Source organism: Patella vulgata, chromosome 1, assembly GCF_932274485.2.
Source record: "Patella vulgata chromosome 1, xgPatVulg1.2, whole genome shotgun sequence".
Lineage (NCBI taxonomy): Eukaryota > Metazoa > Mollusca > Gastropoda > Patellidae > Patella > Patella vulgata.
In genome coordinates this window covers 66,732,287-66,745,788 of record NC_065879.2, presented here as the reverse complement: position 1 = coordinate 66,745,788, position 13,502 = coordinate 66,732,287, and the positions used below count along the sequence as shown (strand labels likewise).

At 35.6% G+C, this 13,502-nt stretch overlaps 1 protein-coding gene across 1 annotated transcript; it reads left to right on the top strand.

Annotated features, from left to right (window-relative positions):
- The first annotated feature begins 1,475 nt into the window (after positions 1-1,475).
- LOC126808441 (uncharacterized) lies at positions 1,476-11,459 on the top strand. The gene is made up of 9 exons (XM_050533152.2): positions 1,476-1,502; positions 1,856-1,912; positions 2,420-2,483; positions 3,334-3,684; positions 7,819-8,202; positions 9,175-9,222; positions 9,565-9,732; positions 10,775-10,862; positions 11,117-11,459. Exons 3-8 carry the CDS (start codon positions 2,420-2,422, stop codon positions 10,858-10,860), a joined length of 1,101 nt encoding a protein of 366 aa, XP_050389109.2. The 5' UTR covers positions 1,476-1,502; positions 1,856-1,912; the 3' UTR covers positions 10,861-10,862; positions 11,117-11,459.
- The last annotated feature ends 2,043 nt before the right edge of the window (positions 11,460-13,502 follow it).

Genomic DNA, 13,502 nt, shown 5'->3' with positions numbered 1-13,502 from the left:
TCTCATTGTCACGCCAATAGAAAAGACCAAGAGCGACTTTGAAACTTCAGAAGAAATTAAAACGTTTAGGGTAACTAGAGAAAAATTCTGGATTGACAAATTGAAAACAACAGCCCCTCTAGGTTTGAATATTCATACGGCTAGCGCAATAGCTCCTTTTGTAGTTCATTTAGCGCAACAGCAGCAAGTGCATCCAAAATCTTCAGAAAACACAATACTGATCTCCAAGAAAATCACCCGAAAATATTCACACAGAAACTTATAATTGCATATTCTAAAAATAAAAATCTGAACGACATCCTAGTGCACAGTAAATTAGATTAAATAAGACCAGTCTCCACCCTGACCCAAAACAAACCATATATCAAATCCTATCCCTAACCGTTAGTAAATAAAATCAATTAGATATAAGAATCCCTAGCCCTAACCCGGTGATGTGGAACAAACACGATTTTTTAGAAAATCCAATCCGTAGTAAGAAACACAACTAATGTGGCTCTCTCCCGAGAGCCTCAAATTTATTTTCTTTTTTCTTCAGAAACAATAATACCAGAATACCAGAAGCACCACCCAAGGAAGACCATCAGCGCAACCAACACCAATAAACAGTGAAATCGCCTTTGTATATAAATCTAATGTATTGTATGTATTTTTAATAAAACTAGGAAATATCACGAACTAATTTTTCATCATCCTAGGTCAGTGCTTATGTGGAGACTTAACCTCTCCCCCAAATTCTTAAACCTAACCTACAATCTCGCCAGCAATCACATCTCGCCAGCCCTAACCTTATTTACACCTCAGCGACCTTGATAAAAATGGAGCTAGCCATAACAAATAGATTTAACCATTTTTTAAATTTTCATTATAATATTAAGTGCCTTTAATTTTGCGGTTAAAGGGACAACAACACTCTTGCTGGCTTGACAGCTCTAGAAAATAAAAAATAGCCTTATTCTAAGTTCTAGATGTGTTAGTGTCCTACCTGTTGTGTAAATTATCCATTAAATTCTATTTTACTTGTCCAAAGGGTTCAAAAATATTTTTAAATCCAAGTCACATTTGAAAAGCTTTACGTCAGGCTTTTCAAATCATTTAGTTGAATTTTTCCAATTTTTTAAATTAGGTGTGTTAAGATGAAATTTGTATCATCAATTAATTGGAATATTGTAAAATAGTACAATTTATTGACCAGAATAAAGATTGGGACATATTATTCAGTTACAACAAGAGTGGTATTGAGCCTTTAATATAATAATGCTTTTTCAAGACATATCTAATAACCGTAAAATGTTTAGAATCGATTTTGTATTGTGGTGCAACCGAAAGCTGGATAGTTTTAGTTTTATGAATAGACGTCACGTTTCTATTGAAATATACGTCATATTATACAATGAAAGGTTTATTTATAGTAGCCTATACACTATAATACGCCGTGGTATCAAATAAACTTTATTTTACACGATTATCGTGCCACTATCAGCCACCATAGAAGAAGACAGGTAAGAATTTGTGACATTCTTTAAAGAAATATATAATTTATGATTTTATTTTCTATTTTGAAATAAATTGTAATTTTATAACTTTTGGAAGATATTTTTTGAGATATAATTTATGATTTTAGTTTTAATTTTTGATATATAATTTGTATTTTAGTTTAAATTTTTGGAATATAATTTGGATTTTCTTTAATTTCTGGAATGTGATTTGGTATTTTATTTTTAATTTCTGGAATATAACTTAGATTTTATTTAATTTCTGGAATATAATTTGAAATTTTGTTTTCAACTTTTGAAATATAATTCATTGAATTGTCTAGTCCGCGGATTTCTCATCGGTACATATTTTATTCTAGCTTCAAGAGAGATCTTCAAATAAAGTTTTGGAAATCGCAGAAACAGGCCAAAATAAGGTAACGTGTCGTTTTCATTTTTTAATATCGTATACTTTAAATGCTCTGAATGGAATAATGTACCGTAGGTGGATCCTTTCCATTATATCTCATAATGTCAAAATTATGAAGATTTATGAAAACAATATATCATTGTTATTATTAAAGCATAAAAAGTGAATAATATACATAACTGTTGAGTAAAAGCAAGTAATGTATAAAATTATAGATATAATTATCCAATCCTAAAAAATACTGATCCAACGTTTTCTTTTAATAATCTGTAAATCCACCAAGCAGCACCGATTGTTGCAGAATTTTATCACGTTTCTATTTTATGTGCGCTAATTTTTTTTTGTACATATTGTATACTGCTTCGCCGCAATAAAATTATATTCTATGCTATTCATGGCAATATATTCTATGCTATTCATGGCAATACAGTCTATTTTAGGAATAGGATGGTCACCCCATATTTCTATATAAGGGGTTTTGATTGGTTGGTTGTATTTCTTGTGTTTGTTGCAGATGATGTCGGTTACTTTGAACTGTATGAAAAGTTTCATGGTTCTTGCTGTATTGTTCGAACCAGGTATATAAAGTGACATTAAAAGGACAAGTGTCATGTGAACTTGTTTTAACGATAATAGATATACTACTATTTTTTAAATAAAGAAATAATATGATAATAGAGAAATACTAATACTTATTTATAGAATTCTATGTAATACCAATATATAGAAAAATACTAATACTTAGCCATAGAGATTTAACATGGAATACCAGGGCCGGCGGAAGCAATTCTTGATTGTGTGTGTGTGTGTGGGGGGGGGGGGGGGCTACCATCCTGGGACTTTATAGTTACTTTCGTACAATAACGTTCATAAAAGAGTACTTGCTAGCTAACAAATTATTCCCACCCCACCCCACCCCCACCGGGCCTGAATACTTATATAAAGGATAGAGATATAATACTTACAAATGTAGAAATATCAATACTTATCCATAGAGATATAATACATAAAAAGTACAGAGAAATACTAATACTTATCCATAGAGATGTAATATAATAATACTTACGAATAGAGAAATACTAATATTTACAAATAGAGATATAATAATACTTACAAATAGAGATATACCAATACTTCTCCATAGAGAAATAATAATATAATACTTACAAATAGAGAATTGTTAATACCTTTCTATAGAGATATAATAGAGAATTAATAAAATGGACGATTACTAATACTTACAAATAGACAATTCCTATAATAAGATTTATTTATAGTACAGTACAGAACAATAAAATATAATTCTTATTAAACACAGAAGTAATAATATTCGTTTTGTATGCATCAAACCCAACCTGTTTCACAGGGTAATGGAATAAATTCAGCTTTATGACTCCGCATTTCCAATTATCATTTTGTACTTTCTAGTAATTGGTCCTTGGACAGAATATGGATGTTATGATCCGGCTGGTTTAGTATGTTCTAAACATTCTTTTGGCCAGAAAACCCTTTGTAGTGGGGCATATCCTATCACAGTCACCAATGTATTTTATGGTAAACAATCAACAAATGTAACGTGTCCGGCAATAGCAGCAGCTAACTGTGACAGTAATCCATGCTGTAAAAAGGGTAGTGATGATACGCGTGTACCCGTCAGTAAAGAAGACAGTTTATCAATTTATACTAACTGTACCTATGAGAAATCATGTAGTGTCATCTCACCTCACACCCCAAATGTTGATTACCATTACGTAGAGTATGAATATGAATGTAGCGTGCGTGAGTATATTTCATTCATATTAAAGTTTATTTAAACATACATTATGCAAGAGCTAAATCTGTCTATTTCAGGTCTTTAGTGGATTATGAGTCGATTTACTGCATAACTTTCCTTCGCGATTTAATGATTAAATGGATAATCGAGACTATGCTGTTTATCGTACTGACTTTCGTAATGATGATCGAGGCGAGGCGGAAATTTCAACCGCTTAGTTCTCGGTTCATAGTGGATCAATTTGAATGAAATTTTCAGCAAATTGTCTTTACATTATCTAGTTTTTATACGCCCACATTTTCATGTGGACGTATTATGCCGTCGCCCCTGTCCGTCCGTCCACAATTTGTTTGTGGACACTCTACAGGTCACAATTCTTATCCGATTTTAACGAAACTTGAAATATAGGTGTATTGGCATGTAACGGATCGAAACTTCATGGATTATGGCCCCTGTTTGTACGAAAAATCACGTTTTTGGCTTGTGGACCCTATAGAGGTCACAATTTTTATCCGATTTTATTGAAACTTGAAATGTAATTTTATAACCCAAAGATCTCGATTCTTTTCGATATTCGCGCATATCGGACCGTAACTTCCTGAATTATGGCCCCTGATTGTACGAAAAATCACGTTTTTAGCTTGTGGACCCTATAGAGGTCATAATTTTTATCCGATTTAAAAAAAGTATTATTATATCACCGTTACACCATAAGGACGACTGAGTTTGAATTTCATGAAAATCGGCCCAAAATTGACAGACAAAATGGCCGCCGTTCATTCTCAAATAGCGTAAAAATATGGTATATCAAGGTTGTGGACCCTATAGAGGTTATAATTTTTATCCGATTTAAAAAACCGTTCAATTATATCACCGTTACACCCAAAGGTTGGCTGAGTTCGAATTTCGTGAAAATCGGCCCGAAATTGACAGACAAAATGGCCGCCGTTCGTTCTCACATAGCGTAAAAATATGGTATATCAATGTTGTGGACACTATAGAGGTCACAATTTTTATCCGATTTTGTTGAAACTTGAAATCTAAGTTGATAATCCAAAGATCTCGGTTCCTTTCGATATTCGCGCATATCGGACCGTAACTTCCTGAATTATGGCCCCTGGTTGTACCAAAAATCGCGTTTTTAGCTTGTGGACCCTATAAAGGTCATAATTTTTATCCGATTTAAAAAAACATATTATTATATCACCGTTACACCCTAAGGTTGGCTGAGTTCGAATTTTGTGAAAATCGGCCCAAAATTGACAGACAAAATGGCCGCCGTTCGTTCTCAAATAACATAAAAGTATGGTATATCAAGGTTGTGGACACTATAGAGGTCACAATTTTTATCCGATTTTGTTGAAACTTGAAATGTAAGTTTATAACCCAAAGATCTTGGTTCCTTTCGATATTCGCGCATATCGGACCGTAACTTCCTGAATTATGGCCCCTGATTGTACGAAAAATCGCGTTTTTAGCTTGTGGACCCTATAGAGGTCATAATGTTTGTCCGATTTAAAAAAACGTATTATTATATCACCGTTACACCCTAAGGGTGGCTGAGTTCGAATTTCGTGAAAATCGGCCCAAAATTGACAGACAAAATGGCCGCCGTTCGTTCTCAAATAGCGTAAAAGTATGGTATATCAAGGTTGTGGACCCTATAGAGGTCACAATTTTTATCCGATTTTGTTGAAACTTGAAATGTAAGTTTATAACCCAAAGATCTTGGTTCCTTTCGATATTTGCGCATATCGGACCGTAACTTCCTGAATTATGGCCCCTGATTGTACCAAAAATCGCGTTTTTAGCTTGTGGACCCTATAGAGGTCATAATGTTTGTCCGATTTAAAAAAACGTATTATTATATCACCGTTACACCCTAAGGATGGCTGAGTTCGAATTTCGTGAAAATCGGCCCAAAATTGACAGACAAAATGGCCGCCGTTCGTTCTCAAATAGCATAAAAGTATGGTATATCAAGGTTGTGGACCCTATAGAGGTCACAATTTTTATCCGATTTTGTTGAAACTTGAAATGTAAGTTTATAACCCAAAGATCTTGGTTCCTTTCGATATTCGCGCATATCGGACCGTAACTTCCTGATTTATGGCCCCTGATTGTACAAAAAATCGCGTTTTTAGCTTGTGGACCCTATAGAGGTCAAAATTTTTATCCGATATAAAAAAACGTATTATTATATCACCGTTATACCATAAGGACGAGTGAGTTCGAATTTCGTGAAAATCGGCCCAAAATTGACAGACAAAATGGCCACCGTTCGTTCTCAAATAGCATAAAAATACGGTATATCAAGGTTGTGGACCCTATAGAGGTCACAATTTTTATCCGATTTCGTTGAAACTTGAAATGTAAGTTTATAACCCAAAGATCTCGGTTCCTTTCGATATTCGCGCATATCGGACCGTAACTTCCTGAATTATGGCCCCTAATTGTACCAAAAATCGTGTTTTTAGCTTGTGGACCCTTTAGAGGTCATAATGTTTGTCCGATTTAAAAAAAACGTATTATTATATCACCGTTACACCCTAAGGATGGCTGAGTTCGAATTTCGTGAAAATCGGCCCAAAATTGACAGACAAAATGGCCGCCGTTCGTTCTCAAATAGCGTAAAAGTATGGTATATCAAGGTTGTGGACACTATAGAGGTCACAATTTTTATCCGATTTTGTTGAAACTTGAAATGTAAGTTTATAACCCAAAGATCTTGGTTCCTTTCGATATTCGCGCATATCGGACCGTAACTTCCTGAATTATGGCCCCTGATTGTACGAAAAATCGTGTTTTTAGCTTGTGGACCCTATAGAGGTCATAATTTTTATCCGATTTAAAAAAAACGTATTATTATATCACCGTTACACCCTAAGGACGGCTGAGTTCGAATTTCGTGAAAATCGACCCAAAATTGACAGACAAAATGGCCGCCGTTCGTTCTCAAATAGCGTAAAAATATGGTATATCAAGGCTGTGGACACTATAGAGGTCACAATTTTTATCCGATTTTGTTGAAACTTGAAATGTAAGTTTATAACCCAAAGATTTCGGTTCCTTTCGATATTTGCGCATACCGGACCTTAACTTCCTGAATTATGGCCCCTGATTGTACGAAAAATCGTGTTTTTAGCTTGTGGACCCTATAGAGGTTATAATTTTTATCAGATTTAAAAAAAACGTTTTATTATATCACCGTTACACCCTAAGGACGACTGAGTTCGAATTTCGTGAAAATCGGCCCAAAAATGACAGACAAAATGGCTGCCGTTTTTTCTCAAATAGCGTAAAAATATGGTATATCAAGGTTGTGGACCCTATAGAGGTCACAATTTTTATCCGATTTTGTTGAAACTTGAAATGTAAGTTTATAACCCAAAGATCTCGGTTCCTTTCGATATTCACGCATATCAAATTGTAATTTCCTGAATTATGGCCCTTAATTGTAGGAAAAATCACTTTCTTGTTAGCTTGTTCTCTATCCATCTCTCGAAAATGTGGGCGTATCCTGCCTGGCAGCCGCTGGTTAACTATTATAGCGAGAACTGCCAACTCGTCATCGAATCTCCCATAATGTATCTTTAACTTTTGGAATTACACAAACAGGAGGATTACACATAAAGAAGAATAAGTTACACAGGCAGAATAACTAACACAGAAATACAAATAAGTTACCCTTTGTTTCTATAATTAAAGACACTATGGAGAAGATCAAAACCTGAGATTTATTGCTCGGAAGCTTCGGGGAATATGAATTAATGTAATAATTAATTATTACAAAAGACCATTACGGTCAATCAAACGAAAAAAATAATCGGATTATCTCGTATTTACGTGCACGATAACTATCTTGTAATTACAAGACAGCCATCTCGTAATTATAAGACGACCATCTCGTAATTACAAGATAACTATCTCGTAATTACAAGAAACTTACAGGTATCTTGTAATTACAAGATACCTGTCTTGTAATTTACAAGATACAGAGAAGCCCACTAGGGTCAATCAACTGAAAAAAAAGTGTTCTGGGTAATTTATTTCAAGGTCGCCATACGTACACTGATAAATTCTTAACTTAGTCTGAGAATGCTTTGTGAACTTGGGGTCTGGTCTTTAATATTTTACAGCTTATCACAGCGAAGAGCTGCTGGAGATTACAAATACCACTACGGGACTGGAGAGTAGTTCAAGGGGTAAATTTCTTACCCTACACTGGGCCGGTAAAACATCACCAACAAATGGTTTAACTTGTGCATGTAACGCAAATGGTGAAAATATGAGATTTATAGCCAAATACATTAACTTGGGTGCCGAATCTTGCCCTCACGTTACCATAGTGAATGGAGATGGTGTACCGTTTTTCAACTGTACAGAGGATGGTGTTCACCTCAGATATCATGATCTTGCCATGGGCATGGTACGTGGTTTTAGGTTTAGCGACAAAGTGAAGATAGAATTTACAGATTTTACTTCTAAACATGATGACATTATTTATGTGGAATTTTATAGAGGTAAGTACACATTCGTAAACAACCTTGGCCCTGTTTCTCGAAATCTTAACTAAAGATAAAATCCTATTTTAGTAGATACTTCAATTTTGATTGGCTAAGCACTAAAATCAATCTAATATTATCCAATCAAATTACTAAAATTTGGAATTTATCTTAGTTAAAATTTCGTGAAACAGACCCCTGGCATCTAGGAATCAGACAGCCCAAACTTTCTGGTTTCGTAGACTGGCTCCCACAAACTGATCAGCAATGAATATTTGCTAGGCCGCTACAACCACTGATAGGGATGACATCTGTGACAGTTAATTAGCTTACAATACTAACTTTTTTCCTTCTGCAAATTAGATTCTAAAACATTTTTTTTAAAAATAAATAAAGATGTTTTAAATATATCTGGATAAAAAAAATAGTTCCTGTTTAGTGTAATTGGGTACATAAAATAGTACGCGAAGGCGTAAAATGAGTAAAAGGCACGGTTCTTCCCGGACCAGTTTACGTTACAGCTGTGACATTACTACGTCTTTGTAAACAATGATCGATCGTGTGATGTGACGTCACACGTAGAATGGATGTGAACTTTATAAAGGTCAATCATCTTACACAGAGTTAGAAGAAGGTTTTCGTATTACTCCTGTGAAACAGATTGTGGCTACCAGTGGTTGATGATAATATTTTTCTCACGAGAAGGGTGCTACACAATCGGATATATCTTTACATTGGTTTTATCTACAGACGTAATATATTTGAACGAAGACGGATAATCATGCCACAGAACAATAATAATCAAATCTAGCGAAATTGACTGACAATTTTATTCTTGAGTCAATCAGGTGAACTTAGAAAAACAGGGTGATACGGGAAGGCTCACTTGGCGGTGAAGTAGATATACTGAAATACAATGAAGGTTTAAATGTTCACTTTTGTTATATCAAGATGGATTACTGATTAAAGTCAATGTAATCATTGTTTCAGGTAACAGTAACATATCAATAGACATAGAGTGTGATTGTAGTAATCCAGGTGAGTTTGTTATTTCGTGGAGAAAGAGAAGGGGGGATTTTTATTTCAATAATCTCCGGGGGTCTTCAGCAGTGGTAACAGACCGAAAAAACCCCAGAAAACCAACGAGGTTAGGTATTCAACTCTCACATAGTTGGTCTCCATATACAGTGGCCTAATTGTTATATTTTTTTTCTAGAGAGAGAGAGAAATGGGGTTTATTGTCTACTGGACACAAACTATATCATTTCGGAACTAACATAATTATGGTTCAACTTTATTTCAATAAGTCGCCTTCGGGGTCTTTAGCAGTGGGATAAAACCGGGAATACATACATTAATTATCATATTTTGTGTTAACAGAGCGAGTTAATGGTGGTTGGAGTGAATGGTCTAACCATAGTGTTTGTTACGTGACATGTGGAACTGGATATACAACAATAACTAGAGAATGCAACAACCCTACACCAACTAATGGTGGCGCCCCCTGTGTTGGCCCTTCTTCTGAAAATATCGCTTGCAAATTACAAGGTTAGTTTTTATTAATTGTCTATACTTTCATTTTCTTTTATATATCGGGCCCGTAGCTAGCTCAAAATTGTTGGGTGGTGGGGGATGGGGAGGCTTTTAGGGGCGCCGATAATAATTTATAAGAAAAACGAAAAGTTCGGAATCGGGTTAGAGTGCGACTTGTTTGAATTTTGAAGATTATCACGCCGTTTTGGGCGCCTAATTCATTCGTGGGTGCCTAACCAATCTCGACATTATGGGTGCCCCGCCAATTATATTATGGGCGCCCATGATCTCGTCGTGGGCGACCTACCAAACTCGGCATAATGGATGCCCGTCCGTATGAGGCACCCCACAAATCATGCCGTTTTGGGCGCCCCATTGATCAAGTCGTGGGCGCCCAACCAATCTTACTCGGCATTATACATTATGTGCGGACCGACAACCATATAGTCATTATAAGGTGCACCACCAAGCATGTCATTATGGGCGGCGCCCCTCCGGGATAAGGCACCCCACGGATCAAGCCGTTTTGGGCGCCCCATCAATCAAGTTATGTCAATCCTGTGAGTCATTATGGGGAGCCTCACCATTTGGGGAGCGCATCATATATAACGATATGATTGGCGAGACGCCCATAAAACCAAGTGACATTGGTTGGGCGCCCTGCCAATCTCGTCGTGGGAGCCCAACCAATGTCACCCGGCTTTATGTGGCACCCAATCGTCCATACTGATATGGGAACGTTGGTCGTTGGCTTCGTATTGGGTCCTATATTAAGGGCGCCTTTGGCGCCCATTGGAGGAGCCGAGTTTTCCCCCCAATGGACCTTAGAATCTGTTGACCACACTCATTAACCATAAGGTAGGAGTTTGTGTAACTTTAATACGAGGACAGATTCTGAAACGCTCCAAGACTTGTCTCAAAATTTGCACACACTCCTCTTTACATTGTCAGATATTACGGTATATTTCAATCACGTCAAATTGAAAATAATTATTTTATATACCAACGAATGTGTCCGTTTTGCATTCATACCCTTTCTGTTATTTGTTTTTTACAGTAAATTCGGGAAATATAAATCTGATTGGTTTACCATGGGTTTTACTCATTGTTTGTATGCTGGGGTCAACTTATAAACATCTATAGCAGTAAGTGATCATGTTTAAAGCAGCCAAACCTCTGATTTAGGATAAAATTTAGAATGCGTTGAAATTTTTAGCAAATTGCCTTTACATTATCAAGTTTTTAACTATTATAGTGTGAACTGCCAGTCCCTTATCTAATCTCCTATAATGTCCCTTTAATAGGGAAGTTATTTACACGTTATTTATAACGACCTTGGGATATGAACATTGGTTCCCCTTTATTACGTTGTTTAAATGGATTCTGTTTTCTCTTAAAGATACAGGTGTATGTTTAAATGTTTGTGTAAAGACGTATACTAATACCGACATACTACTAGAAGATATCGCCACACACTGGTGCTGAACCAGGAATAAATTTAACAGACACTGTTCATGTGCTTATTTATTAACTAGGATCTAGATCTTTATCAATGTATTTAATTAAATTAATCCAGTATGGTACAACATTATATTTTTATTGTATTTCTCCGCATTGCATAGGTCATCATCATCAACTAGAATAAAGCGTAAATACATCTATTTAATTTAATCATTATTTACTATAATACATGTATATGTATACATACTTAATTTACTTTAATCATCATCTACTAGAATATAGCGTCAATGTTTATCTATTTAATTCATTTTAATCATTATCTATATATGGTGTAAATCTTCATCTATTTAATTTGCTTTAATTATTAACTATTAGAATAAAGCTAAATGTCCATCTATTTAATTTACTTTAATCTTTACCTGTTAGAACATAGGATAAATGTTCATCTGTTAGATTTACTTTAATCATTATCTATTATTAAATGTTCATTTTTTTAATTTACTTTTATCATTTTCTATTACAATATAACGTAAATGAACATCCTTTTAATTTAATCGTTATCAGATTAGAATAAAGTGTAAACGTCCATCTATTTAAGTTAATCATTATTTACTAGAATATTGTGTAAATGTCCATCTATTTAATATATTTTGATCATTATTTACTAGAATATAGCAAAAAAAATGTCCATCTATTTAATTTACATTAATAATTATCTATTAGAATAAAACGTAAAGGTCCTTCTATTTAATTTACCTTAATCATTATCTATAATACTATAGAACATAGCGTAAGTTACATTTGTTTTACCTCCCACCCAGGGGCGGATTGGGCCATCGGGCGAAAGCCCGAAGGGCCGGTTGGAAATGAAAAAAATTTTTTTTGCCCAATTCGTCTAAAAAAACCCTTTTCTGCTGAACATTATATGGGGGGGGGGGGGGTATTGGACCGGTCATGGAGTGATGATGATCATGTTGTATGTGGCCGGTGGTTTTAACGGGCCGCCACGCCATCCCATCACTGGAGTCTGGAATGGGCTGGCATAATAGACTTTCTGGGCCGGGTCTGCTGGGTGTGGGCCGGAATTCGGTATCCTGCAATGGGGATTCCGAATTTCATCCGAAAATTTCATCGGATTCACCTGACACTGTCGTGGTAGCTATATTTTGCGTCCAAGATCAAATTTTATTTTTATTTTTATTTCTGCCCGCCGCTTCTGACAAAAATGTCGAGGGTAATGCAATTATACTTGAATATTCATTATCTGAACTAATGCTATGTTCATTAATCAATATGAAGTGTGTCAAATGTTCAAGTTCAGAGTCAAGGTAAAATAATTTACACATGTACCTGGAACAACAAATCCAAAAATCAAAAAGCAGCTTTCATGAATTTCACTTTCGTCACTCTGTACCAATGTGTCTCGTGGCCTTCCATCACAGCAGGAATCAACTAGCGCTCCCGGCAACAAAAATGGGACATTTTTCAATGAAAATATTCCTACTTATTCAATATTCCTAACTTGTTAATCAAATGGTCAAAATATTCCTACTTAATATTCAATATTCCTAACTGGTTAATCAAATGGTCAAAATTTTCTCAACTAGTCCCATCTTGACTCTTGCCGATACAATGATGATACGTTAATTAATAATATGACGATATGAAAATCACAGGTTGATGGTTGTAAATTACTTGCAGGTCGTGGTTTTGGCCTAAATTAATCGATTTATGAGATATATTATTTGACAGAGGTTATAATCAGATATGCCACCAAATCGCATATTTGGGGTTCATTTTTCAAAATTTTCCCGGGGGAGAGCTCCCGGGACCCCCGTCCACGGTCAGTAAAAGGGGCCACTCCGACACAGCAGCCCGGGCTGGTTCCCGGTCCCAATCCGCCCCTGCTCCCACCCGCTCGACTAACGTTCATCCTTGCCAGGCCCTCCGTCCAGTTACATGGACTGTAGCATCAGATCACGAGGAACACAAACCTCGTTCTTTTATCTACTCAATGAAAATAGAATATAGTTGAAATTTAGCACTCATAAAAAAGATAGCTTATACATAACCATTTAAAATACGTTTACAGGATTTTTTGACAGGAGACAGAGTCCCTAAAGATCCTGAAGCCCCCTCATCCCATCTGTAAATCCTGCACTGGGTAATAGAACTTTGTTTTTTCCAAGGCAGAGAAACCTCATCAGTGGAATGTATTAAGTTAATGACACAATAACCCCATCTCAAAAGGTCAGACTTATTTGGTCACCGGAGAAATAAGTCTACGTAAAATCTATGCATGGCGCTCTATTCGGGTCGGTTTT

Excerpts from the sequence above, each read along its gene's own strand:
- LOC126808441 (XM_050533152.2), top strand. The coding sequence starts at position 2,420 with ATGATGTCGGTTACTTTGAACTGTATGAAAAGTTTCATGGTTCTTGCT. Across the intron at positions 2,484-3,333 it reads TGCTGTATTGTTCGAACCAG|TAATTGGTCCTTGGACAGAA; the intron begins GTATATAAAGTG and ends TGTACTTTCTAG. Across the intron at positions 8,203-9,174 it reads TTATGTGGAATTTTATAGAG|GTAACAGTAACATATCAATA; the intron begins GTAAGTACACAT and ends TCATTGTTTCAG.